General features: G+C 39.7%; 2 protein-coding genes across 2 annotated transcripts; both read left to right on the top strand.

The window, feature by feature from the left end:
• The first annotated feature begins 42 nt into the window (after window positions 1-42).
• On the top strand, window positions 43-8,202 carry tmco6 (transmembrane and coiled-coil domains 6). Its single transcript, XM_026192756.1, has 13 exons — window positions 43-518; window positions 1,763-1,869; window positions 2,489-2,601; window positions 2,704-2,887; window positions 2,987-3,091; window positions 3,254-3,345; window positions 3,476-3,592; window positions 3,688-3,802; window positions 5,532-5,712; window positions 6,025-6,119; window positions 7,333-7,500; window positions 7,579-7,713; window positions 7,801-8,202. The coding sequence occupies exons 1-13, from the start codon at window positions 428-430 to the stop codon at window positions 7,822-7,824; spliced, it is 1,527 nt and encodes a 508-aa protein (XP_026048541.1). The 5' UTR covers window positions 43-427; the 3' UTR covers window positions 7,825-8,202.
• Window positions 8,203-8,813: 611 nt separating this feature from the next.
• LOC113036419 (membrane-spanning 4-domains subfamily A member 4D-like) lies at window positions 8,814-12,252 on the top strand. The gene is made up of 7 exons (XM_026192770.1): window positions 8,814-9,813; window positions 9,889-10,121; window positions 10,233-10,340; window positions 10,756-10,812; window positions 10,921-11,052; window positions 11,146-11,259; window positions 11,437-12,252. The coding sequence occupies exons 2-7, from the start codon at window positions 9,987-9,989 to the stop codon at window positions 11,485-11,487; spliced, it is 597 nt and encodes a 198-aa protein (XP_026048555.1). The 5' UTR covers window positions 8,814-9,813; window positions 9,889-9,986; the 3' UTR covers window positions 11,488-12,252.

Genomic DNA, 12,252 nt, shown 5'->3' on the forward strand with positions numbered 1-12,252 from the left:
TCCCAAGTCTTACATCTGGTAAATCCTGTTCTTTGGGCACACAAACGCTGAACTTCTTACAAATTAAGGGAAAATGCTTGACTTGATGAGCTCTGGAGATTGTGCTGTGCTGTAGGGGACACTCTATATGTTTGTACGTGTCAGGGATCTCGGTGAGACAAATTAAGATTATTAAGAGAGACGAGGCCTAAAACTGCCTTTCCGCTGAATCGTGTAACGTGAGGGTGTCAAGTCTTTTTTAAGGAAACCGAGAAAACGACTGTTCCACTCCAATCCGGAGGGTGACGCTAATGCAGCGAAAAGACGTTTGTTTTACCACTGTTAAAGAAGAAAGAAGAAGACTACCCCACTACCATAGCTACACACTAACCATACGATGAGTAACTGTCAGTGAAGTTTTACAGTTGCAGTTGTTACTGGCCGCCAAATGTGGAGGTTGAACAAAGTTCGTCACAAAGCCGGACAACAAGGCGGCAGCTTGGAGGAGCTCAGGCTGAAGAGGCGAGAGAACGAGAGAGGTGTGTCTGCTAAATACCGAGGCTCAGTTTCCCAAACATACTGTAGGCTAACCCTGGTCTTTAACTAAAACCCTGTTTATTCAGTAATGAGCTCATTTTTCCTTTGGCTCTGTGACTATGTTTAGTTTCCATAGAAACTAGCTGGAACTGTAGCTTCAACGTAACCATTATTTTATTAATATCTTAATAAACTATTAGGTACACGTTGCTAGAGCCAAGTTGAACCCCCTTGTGTTTTCAGAATTGTCTTAATTCATCATGGCACAGATTCAATAAAGTGCTGGTATTGTTCTATTAGTACTGGTATTGGTATTGTAGCCTCAGCTGTCTATTGCTGTAGGCCATCTACTTCGTGTTGGCGTTCATAGATGCTCTTTTGCATACCTTTGTTGTCATGGGCGGTTATTTGAGATATTGTTGCCTTCCCATCAGCTCAAACGAGTCGGCCACTCTCCTCTGACATCTGGCTTCACTAAGGCATTTTTCCTCTTTCTCAGACCGTTCTCTGTGAAAATTGGCTGTTGAAAATTCCAGCACGTCATCCGTTTATGGAATACACAGGCCAGCCAATTTGGCACAAACAGCCATTCCACATTCAGAGGCATTTAAATCACTATTCTTCCCCTTTTTGATGCTCAGTTTAAACTTCAGCAGGCCATCTTGACCCTGTCTACATGTCTAAACCAACTCAGTTGTTGCTATGTGATTATCTGATTAGATACTTGTATTTACCAAGCAGTTGAACAAATGTGCATAATAAAGTGTGAAATAGGTTTATGTAATGTGCACATGTAATTTTTTTTAAAAACTGTATTACAAAGATACAGCTCTTTTTTATGACACCCATGAGGAACTGTTAGTTAGCTGTTACATCTTCATCTCCAGGCATTTTTACAACACATAAACAGCAAAAACAGTTCCTGTGCAGATATAGGTTTTCGTTTCTACTCGAAATTCAGTGTTTTTTTTTTTAAATTGAGATGTTCCCATGTACAGGTCTTAATATAAAATAGAGCAGTGTTGGTGACATACACTGGCGTAAAATGAGTCAAAACCTAAATGGATATGTTAGCATCATCTTAACTTCAGCTTCTTTATTTCCCCACAGGCATGGCCTCCCCATGGTGGCTTTATCTCAAAAGGACGCATGTTTTGCACAGCATATGTACACTAAACACAAGTATGATCACGTATGATCCCTGAAGGTTAAAGAGTTGTGACATGCCTCTCCCTGAATGCTTTAGCACTGAGACAGGCACGCAGAGACAGGCAGCTGGTGAGCAAGCGACTACTGCTAAATGAAGATGAGGAGCAGCCGGACGTTAGCATGGACACAGCCCCAGGAGGACATGTAAGTATCAGATATTGTGTTGGATCAGGGGTGTCAAGCACAAGAATTTCCCAGGTGCCAGAATTCTCCAATCTGGCCCACTTGAAGGCTGGAAGATGTAAAGGAGGGAATCAACTTATAGGCTATGTTTTCAGAAGTTTTACATCTTTTACTGCTGATAAAGACCTCCTACGTAGCCATTCACGCTAAACTAAAGGAATTATCTAATAGATAAATAATTAAATGACAGAAAAGTTAATGTTTTTTGACATCTTTTGAAATTTTGGTGGGAAAAAAAGAATATTTTCTGTGAATTAACAAAAACTTTGTTTTATAAGTACAGGACAGTCTGGAAAAAGAGCTACTGGAACCTTTCTGTAATTTTATTTTGCTGAAAAATTGAGACATATTGTTGAAATGTTTCTTCTTTGTCTCATTGTAAGGTTTCTCAGGGATTTAAAGTGTAGCTAAATATATTAACACTGACAGAATGGGGTGTTTTTACTACTCGAGCCAAACTGGGCCGTATTTGACCCACAACGTAAACTGATTTTGACATGCCTGTCTTAGATTATTTTTTTTGGTAGGTTCAGTAAAATGAAAGATCTGAACTCAGCCTGCCAGTCTCATATTTCCTCAGGACATTGTTAGTCTGCTCCACAAACTTCAACACAGCGGGACAGAGAAGGAGGCACACCTGAAGGCCTTGAGTAAAGTTCTGCGCGACCCAGCTGCACAGCTCACCTTTATCAAGTATGGTAGTGGCTTCTGTTGCCATATTGGAAGAGACTAAATTACGCTGTCACTTTTAAGTCACTTCCTCATCTTTGTGTGTGAAACTGTGTTTTCTTTCAGGCACGAGAACAGTATGCATCTGCTGGTCGGCCTCCTCACTGGCTCTAATGCTCAGTGCCGCCTGCAGGCCGTTCGGTGTCTTCACGAGCTCTCTCACTCTTCCCACACTAATGTGGCTCCAGCCTGTCTGCCTGCTACCCCTTACCTGCTCACTTACCTGTCTGGCCCAAGCACTAAGTTTACAGTAAGTCACCATGCAGTGCAGGCAGTTTGTGATATAGTATGACCTACAATGCAGAAGACTTTTGACTTCCTTATTGTGCGGAACATTATATGTACACAGGAGCTGTGTCTCTACACACTTGGTAACATGTGTCCAGACAGCGATGTGGTAAGAGAGAAGCTCCTGGCTCAGGGAATCATTCCCGCTCTGGCCAGCTGTATAGAGGTAAACTACGAAGGCTCACTGTCTACACTAATATCCTTACTGTACTGGCAATTCGTAGAATTGTTGCAGTTGAATCCAAATCTACTCAAACATCCAATTCATAGAGAGACAGGAGTGTGACTGCTGCACGTCTTTGTAACATGTTACTGTGTATTTGTCCAGAACCAACGGCACACACTTGCAGTAGTGGAAGCTGCAGCGTTCACCCTCTCTCAGCTTCTCCAGGCCAGAGACGCACCTGAGAAGATAATCCCGTAAATATATCAATAATGCACTTCTTCACGTCTTCAGCCTCTGCATTCCTCATCTCGCAGAAAATGTCAGAGTAATGTTTTGTTCACATTTAACCTTGTTGTGTTTTTTTGTCTTCCTCTGTGTCTGTAGGATAGTCCTGAAGTCTACCTTGCCTTCACACCTGTTATCCGTCCTTACCCCCGACCCACAGTTCGGCCTGGCTCCTGCCATAGAGTGTGCATGGTGTCTCCATTACCTCATATGCAGGTGAGAAGTTTAGGAAAGTGTCCAAAACCTTTTTTGTTTTTTTGCTGATTTGCTATTGTAGCTAATTACTGAATCTGTTTTGTGCCTTTTATTAGCACAGATGATAACAAAGAGCTGCTGGCTCAGGGTGCCCTGTCACAGTGCAGCTCCTTGTTAGTGTCACTAGGTGGTGCTGTCACCGAGGGAAACAAAGAAGATGGGATTGAGCTGGTATGGAAGTGAATGATCAAATCCAATATTTACTTTCAAAACTTGTTAAGACTTTTTTTTTTTTTACTTTTAAGCAAACAAATTTGATAATTATCATTGAATTAATAATGTAGATTAGTTCATTTCATGCTGAGCTACCTCCAAAGATAGTAAAATGACTTAACTATTATTAAAAGTCAGTTGAAGAATCTAGGAACTGAAACAAAACAGCAACATCGCATATTTGCCTAAGCTTCAGAACAAAGTAAAAATAACAACTAGAGATGGCACGATACCACTTTTTTATGTCCGATACCGATATCATAAATTTGGATATCTGCCGATACCGATATGAATCCGATATAGTGTTTTTTAATCAACAAAACTGTTTTTAAATATCTTGCTGCATTTTGTATAAGTTCATACTCAAGTTTAAAACAACAACTACACTAAAGCTATTCTGTTATACCTGCATGCAAAAAAAAATATTTCATAGTTCAGCAATACTGATCAATCTAATAAACTTAAACCTACACCATCCTCCCTATTCTGGTATTTTAAAGAGTACTTAGCATAAATATTAAGCAACCTAACTAATAGGGTTCCAACTCCCAGCAACAACAAAAATAAATAAATAAAAAATAGGGAACCACCCCTCACGCTCCACCTCATGATGCTTAATCGACGTAATCAACCTTAATTTGATGCAGTGTGAAAAAAAAAATGCACAGAAATCAATTATTTTTCAAGAAATATTAAATAGATTCAACATCTTTCTTCAACAAAATTGCAGACTGCACAGATGGTACCTTCCCAAAGGAAAAAGTACTATAGCTTATTAGGGTATATATATTAGACTTAATAGTTACTATTAAGTCTAGAAGTAATAGACTAAATGAATAGAAGTAATTGACTTCTATTCATTTTGCATCAAATTTAAACTTTGGGTGTCAGATAATTATTTATTAAAAGCTAGACATTTTAAATGAGAATAAGAAAGAAAAGTATGTCTTTGTGCCCCTTTTCCCTGTTAATGCCCTATCGGCCCCCCTGTCTAAACTTTGCTAGATCCGCCCCTGCACAGTTACCAGCCGTCAGCTGCGTAGAAAAAGATCCTGGTGTAGAAAGTAATATTAAATACATTCTAACAACAGCTGATCAAGCTTAAACGTGCTGCTGTTGTTTATCCACTGGTTTCCTCTTTCTGGTGCAAACTGGGCCAAAAGCAAACTAGAGACACGGACTCGCGACAGAAAAGCCGATCAGCTGATCATTAAGCAGTTTCATGATTGAAGTAGCAGCAAGAAGAGGCAGTCGCTCCATATATCGCTTGTTAAGCTTAACGCAGGAATGCTTTACAAACATTCAGAGAAGGACTTACACACTTGCTTTACTTCTCTCGGGGATAACTTTGTCGGAGATGAAATGCCGGGTTGCTAGCGAAGCTCCAAATGCTATCCAGACCACCGACAGGTCCCGCATGCCACAGCCGCTCTATCACGTGATGCATACTGCTCCGACGTGCTAACGTTCTGAGGTGAGTTACGGCGTGTTGCAAGTTTTGTGAGGTGCTTTCGTGATATTTAATGGATCGGATTACATTTTTTATTTTTCTCCGATATCCAATCCAGTAATTTAGGTCAGTATCGGACCGATACCGATACGTAATATCGGATCGGTCCATCTCTAATAACAACTTTAGTTTTTAATCTGACTTGGATCACAGAAGCTTTTAATGTGTCTTCTTCAGCTCATCTGGCCTCTGTTGAGGTGTGTGGGAAACATCTTGTCCTCCTGCCCGGAGGAAGACCTGAATGCTCAACTGACTGATGCTCATCTGCCAGCTTCTCTGTGTGCACTTGTTCAAGCCTACCTGCACACCCTGCCAGCCTTGGCCAGAGAGACCGTCTGGGTCCTTAACAACCTCACAGGTACGGCTCTCTTGTTTTAGTCGTCTCTGAATGGGACTGCAGCCATACAGAAGTACACCTCATCATTACTAATAGAACCGTTTTGCAATATATTTTTCCTGCTTTGCTGCAGTTCAGTATAGATTTGTGCAAGAAAACATTGCATTTTTTTTTTGGTGTAACTATTCAATCTATTCAAATACTGAATAAAATGCTTGTGGCTGCCTTGTGCATTCTCTGTGCACATCTGAGATTTGATGCATCATAATTATCAGGGTTTTCTGTAGTGTGTGTAACGTGCCCCATTGTGTTTTCTACCTCTCTCCATCCCAGCTCACTCCACCGAATTCTGCTCCGCCCTCTTGACTCTAAACTTGGTCCCAGGATTGATCCAACTTCTCCCATTTTCTCAAGGCATTAATACTATGGTTAGTACCGTAATTGTCGGGCTATAAGCCGCTACTTTTTGCACAAGCTTTGAACCCTGCGGCTTTTAGTCAGGTGCGGCTTTTCTATGGATTGTCCGTGATTTTTGTCATATCGTAAGACGATTTGTTTTGTTTGTTCCGCTGTTGTACGGCACTACGTTGCCTGGCGGAAGGGCATGCGATCAGACACACAGTATCGGGGTTCAAGAGTGGTATGTTGGTCACGTGTCCATCCGCCAGGCAACATAGTGCCGTACAAGTAGCGTGAAAAACCAACTTCAAATGAACGCTACGCGTTCAGCGGGAGTCGTGGATGACGAGCGGCGATAAACTTGCGAAAAGCAAGTTATGCTCAACTCCACCGGTGGAATCTGACAGCGTGAAAAAGTGTGAAAACATCCATGATCACCAACGGATTTCGAAGGGCTGGACTGCTGCATGATGGAGAGGAGGACACCGCCACGGCCCTTCAGAGGGTATTCGACTCTAACACTGACAACGAGGATTTCTTTGGTTTTGTAAGTGACAACGAAGGAACGAAGCTGAGAGTGGATGACGAAGCCATCCTGAGCCTGTTCGTATCCGACACTGGAGGAGAGGACTTTGGTGGTTTTAGTGTGCAGGAAGAAGAGAAAGATGGTGACTTTTCTTCTTGTTAAAGCCGTGTCACTGCACCTGAGCCTAAAAGGTAGTCCGAATCTATTTTTCTGGTGTGCTGTAGGTTATTGTTATGTACTACATTTGTTACTCATTTATGAAGCACAGTACATGTTTCGTACTTGTAATTACCGCTACTTGTACATATACCTAAAAAGTTATGCAAATATGTACCCATAACTTGTTTTTCAAAATATTAATAAAAGGGGTGTGTCTCCAAACAGCCATCTCTTTCCTGACAATTCGCTTTGTGCATATTCTCTTACATATGATAAGTCAACATTGAAACACCTGCGGCTTTTGGTCAGGTGCGGCTAATGTATGTACAAAACAGGATTTTCCCCTGATTTTAGCTTGTGCAGCTAATATTCAGGTGCGCTTTGTAGTCCGGGAAATACGGTACTATGATTGATATAAGTGCTTCTTGTAATATTAAGTCATTGTGGCATATAATAAGAAATCTTGTGGTTTTCTCTTGCATCCTTTTGGATGAAAAAAGTGTTTTTTGATTTTGTGTTTTTGTTGTTTTTTTGTTTTTCTTGCTTGTTACACTCAGATTCTCAGGATTCTGGCTAATATTGCCCACAAGAAAAAGGTGTTCTGTGTGCAGCTCATGCAGCTTGGTTTACTGTCTGCACTCTGTGCCACGCTTAAAATGGCTGATCAGGAAATGGTGATTCAGAGCCTGGACATCCTGTTCATGATGACTGTCAGCAGTCCAGTGGTAAGTGTGGTAATTAGTGAAACTAAACTCTGTAATGATTGCTAAGCTGTGGCATGATGTGGTATTCTTCTTCTTCAGGTGGCAGAGGAGTTTGTCAGGCAAGATGGGCTTTCACTGTTGGAGGTCCTTCAGTACAATGGTGCAGCAGAGATGAGACAAAGGTCGACGTACCTCCTGGAGAAGCACTTGTTGTCCTACCAACAGCATATAACAGTAATTGTTATGCAGCCTTATTGTCTCTGTTGAATTTTTTTTGTAGTTTTTAGTTAAAAATGTCTGATGGGAGCTGCTGTCTTGCAGGTGGACAATATGCCGGATCCTTGAATCAACAACAAGACTTGTTGTGTTAGGAGGGCCCAGCTGAGGATAACAACATGTTTACATTTTGATATGATAGATATCAAACTTGTTTGTGCATTTGAAGTAATTAGTGATAAAACTGCTGTCTTGTATGTTTTTACTCATGGAATTTTAATCTATGCAAATATTAAATATTTTTATAATACTTGTACTGGTGAAGTACTTTTGCATAAAACTGTATTTATATTCAGATATGGCTTGACATATTTCAAGATGTTAAGATACTGAAGGTGGAACATATAACATTAGAAACATAATGTGTCTTTATCAACAAGACCTTGTCATCATGCCTGTGTAATGATTAAATAATTATGACATAATAAAACTCTTCCTTACAACAAATATGACTGCTGCTTTTTTTGGAGTATTTGCTGTTTGGTTTGATTTTTATTAAGAAACATTTAGTTACATTTAATCACAAAAAATCTTGGGACTTTTACATGTGATGCTGATGATTAGTGAGGGCAGCACAGACCGACCCAAAGTGGTGGCACTGCTATATGTATGTATGTTAAAAAAAAATAATCAGAAGTTGATCATTGTGATTGCTTCAAACTGCTGTTTAAAGCTGAAACTTGTAGAGATGATAAATATGCCCAATTAGAAAGTAATTTCAATAATGATAAAAAAAAAAAGAAAACATTAATGCAATCTGAATCCGTAATGTAAATAATTTTTAAAAAAGCCTCACTTAAAGACTTTAAGTAGGTAAAGTTGTTGTTGTTTTTTTATGTACACCTGCTTACACTTATAACACAGTCAGTGTGCACAGACCTCATGGAGTTTTCACTGACCACACTGTGGAACAGTTTCAGCCTGTAACTTCCAATCAAAGTCTTTGGCTCCTCCCCTTAATGAAAAAACTGTCTCTTTCTCTTTCTACCCACAATAATCCCTTCCCGTTATCTTTCACGCTGCTTTTGCTGCATGAAAATCCAAGACGAGGTAAGAAGGACCATTGGGGCCAAATTAATACAAAACATATATTGCTGAAATTGAGAATAAAATCAAAATTTGGAGATCAAGTTACATAATGTTGTTTTGAGGAGGGAAAAAGTTAAAATACTATTTTGAGGAAAAAGCTGGAAATGTGGAGATTACAGTTGTTGTTTCATGAAAGACTGCCATATTTGTTATACCCTTTACAGAATGCCTTGTTTAGATGAGTTAGAAGGACACATTGTTCTGCCGTGTTTTGATAGAATACACAACACGTTCTCACTCCCAAACACCAAACACTTCCCTGGATTACGAGATCGGAAAAATTAAGAAACATGAGAACAGTTTGGAATGAATCTACACATATGCGTTTATTTTACTTAAATCGCTTTGGAAAACACTAACTTCTTTAAAGTGCTGGTTAAGGTTCGGGATAAGGTTAGGTCAGAACGGGCGTGAGAACGGGCTGACATACATCCTCTCTGTTACAAGAGGGCGTAACCACCTTTAGTCTCTCCGTTACCGGCCGTCTAGTATAAAGTGAGTATAAACAGTAAGCTGTCAGTGTAGAGAATAGAAATCTTGTGGAAATCTTAATAGAAATTATTGTGAGCTGTGATTCTTTTCCCCCACACTGAGCCCTTACCTGCTGAAACTCACTTTAACTTTAACTAATTTTTCTGTTTAGATGCAATGTCACACGCACGAGGTTCAATTAGCTTTGCACAAAAATAATACATACCAGGTTGTCAGTAGTTTCACTAACTCTGCCAATAATGCCGATCTACTTATAATACAGTAAGTGTGCACAGACCTAATGGGGATTTCATTTTAACTGAGTGGTTTACTCACTATACTGTGGAACAGCCTAAGCCTGTAACTTCCAGACAGTCTTTAGCCCCACCACTTAATAAAAAAAGAAGTCTCAAATTGCCACACTTCCTCTTTCCACCCACAACATTCCCTTCCTGTTATCTTTCACTCTGCTTTTTCTGCATGAAAATCTAAGACGGGGTGAGTCACGTTTTCTAAGACTTTTGAAAAATCTTGCATTCATCTGGCTTTTAAATGTTTTCTGCTACTCCACAGATATTCTGCCCCCAACAATCTGTGCTGCTGTGGGGAAGCATCCAGTTCAATTAAGTCTTTTTGACCCGCAGCCAAGCACTGTGTGTAGTCTCCTGAAAATGGAGGGAACTCAGACAACGACTAGAGAGGAGGGGACAACAGAAAGAAATGGGGATCAGGGGACTAGCAGCAATGTGCCGATGTCCAGCAAACCTCTGCATCGCTTTGTCCGAAAGGAGCCCAGAAGTCTTGGGGTAACACATCAGATAAGCAAAATCTTAAATAAGCAGATTTATGCACGAGGATAGCTATAAGCTGATGCAGCTGTAGACACTCTCATCCATTCTTCCTCTTCCCCTTTCCAGATTGTCATTCTGATGTTTGGCTGTGCTGAGTTGTTAATGGGATTTCAGTTCTCCAATGAAGAGTTCAAATTCTCTGCTCAACTCATTCCCTTTTGGCAGGGAGCTCTGGTACTTACTGTAGCATTTTACTGGCTAGCACTGACATGCTGACAGCTAAAAATGATTGAACTTGACTGGTCATATCTTCTGTGCAGTTATTGTTCAGAAAAGTTCAAAGTACTGCCTGTGCTATAAATATGAGGCTACAACCATCAGTTTGTTAGGTTAACAGCACAAGCATGACACACAGTCATAATACCAAAAGGTTTTAAAAATGCATCTGGTACAATTGCAATGCTACGTGTTAACTAGATCTTTCCAATGACAAATAAACATCAGCAAGTATTCATAGTTTCCTACAAAAGATGTATTGTATGAAGACAGACTCACACAGCTTCACACTGTGAAAATATCACCCATATTACTAAATCTACTGTGGGTTAAGGTCAAACAGCATCATTTGTTGTGATTATTTGCTCACTAGTTTCTTACCTGTGGAATCCTGTCAGTCTACACTGAGTTGCATCCGTCCAAGAAGATGGTACGTCATGGTTTTATTTCCTATTTGTGATTTTCAGCCTTGTTTATACTCCTACAGTCCTTCCTAATTCAGTGGCCTAATTAATTTTGATTAACTTATCTTTCCCAGGTGACTGTGTGCTTGGCCCTGTATGTGGTTTCCATCTTTGGAATCGTAATCTCTTTCATATACAGGATGATCCAGGTCATCTCTTATCCCTACTTTTTTTTTTTGCGATTTCATTTGAACGATGCAAGTGTGGTGAGTTACAGTACATATCTATTTTTTGATTATGATTGTATGACATGCATGTTTTCACAGCATATCAATAACTCTCACTTTCTGTCACTGTAGATGCTGCTGGAAAGTATCGAAGCCATTTTACTGATCTCCACTATTTCAGTGTTAGTGATTCTCATTTTTCTAACCACTGTCGCAAGTTTCGCACTGAAATCCACACGCACTCAGGTAATAGCATATTTTATTTTTTTATTATTGACATACAAGCCTTCTGTCTACTTCAAAGAAACATGCCACAGAGTCCGATTTATCCCAGGGATATCTGCTGAAGGACAGTTTTCAATAGCTTTGGTCACTCATCATTTTATTTTTCTTCCACTTTCATGTTTTGTTTTGTTTTTTCAGGTCATCGTCCAGCAAATTCCACCACCGAGGACTGAAACGCCATCGGACTGAGGACATCTTTTTAAAGTATTATTAAACATTACACGACCTTACTAAAACACACTTGTTGGTCTCTTGCGACACTTGTTCTTGAACTAAAATCATTTATGTCATCACTGTGAGGAAAAACTATCTTAGAAGAACTTTTTCAGGAAGGCAATAACGACTAATCTGTCTGGCAACCCTTGCGTTTCCCTGCTGCACGTCTGCAAATCTCTTCTCATCGACTGAATGTGTTGACCTCGGCCAGATGTCATACACTATATGTTGGACAACATCTGGGCTATGCAACATTTGTTTGTGACAAGTGTCAAAATTCAGTCCAACCATAAAAGTTTTGATTTGTTTTAAAACATACTTGTTAGAAATTCCTTTTTTATTGTTAATATCTGAAAATTTCCTTCCTCATCAGACCTTTAGTCATTTGGAAGCCATGTAGAAAATCTGTTATGCGTGTCATCTTTTCAGAGACATCCAAAATTTTCCATCTAATTGTATCTGCATTATTATTAGTGTCTTATTAGTAGTGTTTGACTGTCATTAAACGGTGCTTTGTACTCTGTACTGAATGTTTAACTGAAGACATTTTACAATATGACATGTTGTAACTGGATGAGTAAACTATTAGCTTTGACCTCTGGTTACAGAGGGAGCAGGTACTGCACTGTGATCTAAGAAGCCTCGGTATAAACTCTGTTTTTCCTGTTTGCGTAAAATCTTTTTATATTTTGTGCAGTAATTGTGTACTGATTTAAACATAAACTTTTGTTAAGCCAA

Source organism: Astatotilapia calliptera, chromosome 2, assembly GCF_900246225.1.
Source record: "Astatotilapia calliptera chromosome 2, fAstCal1.2, whole genome shotgun sequence".
NCBI lineage: Eukaryota > Metazoa > Chordata > Actinopteri > Cichliformes > Cichlidae > Astatotilapia > Astatotilapia calliptera.

Coding starts and splice junctions, on each gene's coding strand:
- tmco6 (XM_026192756.1), top strand. CDS start 428: ATGTGGAGGTTGAACAAAGTTCGTCACAAAGCCGGACAACAAGGCGGC. Junction 519..1,762: donor GAGGCGAGAGAACGAGAGAG/GTGTGTCTGCTA, acceptor TGAATGCTTTAG/CACTGAGACAGGCACGCAGA. Junction 6,120..7,332: donor CTCAAGGCATTAATACTATG/GTTAGTACCGTA, acceptor TGTTACACTCAG/ATTCTCAGGATTCTGGCTAA.
- LOC113036419 (XM_026192770.1), top strand. CDS start 9,987: ATGGAGGGAACTCAGACAACGACTAGAGAGGAGGGGACAACAGAAAGA. Junction 10,122..10,232: donor AGGAGCCCAGAAGTCTTGGG/GTAACACATCAG, acceptor TCCCCTTTCCAG/ATTGTCATTCTGATGTTTGG. Junction 10,341..10,755: donor CCTTTTGGCAGGGAGCTCTG/GTACTTACTGTA, acceptor TTTGCTCACTAG/TTTCTTACCTGTGGAATCCT.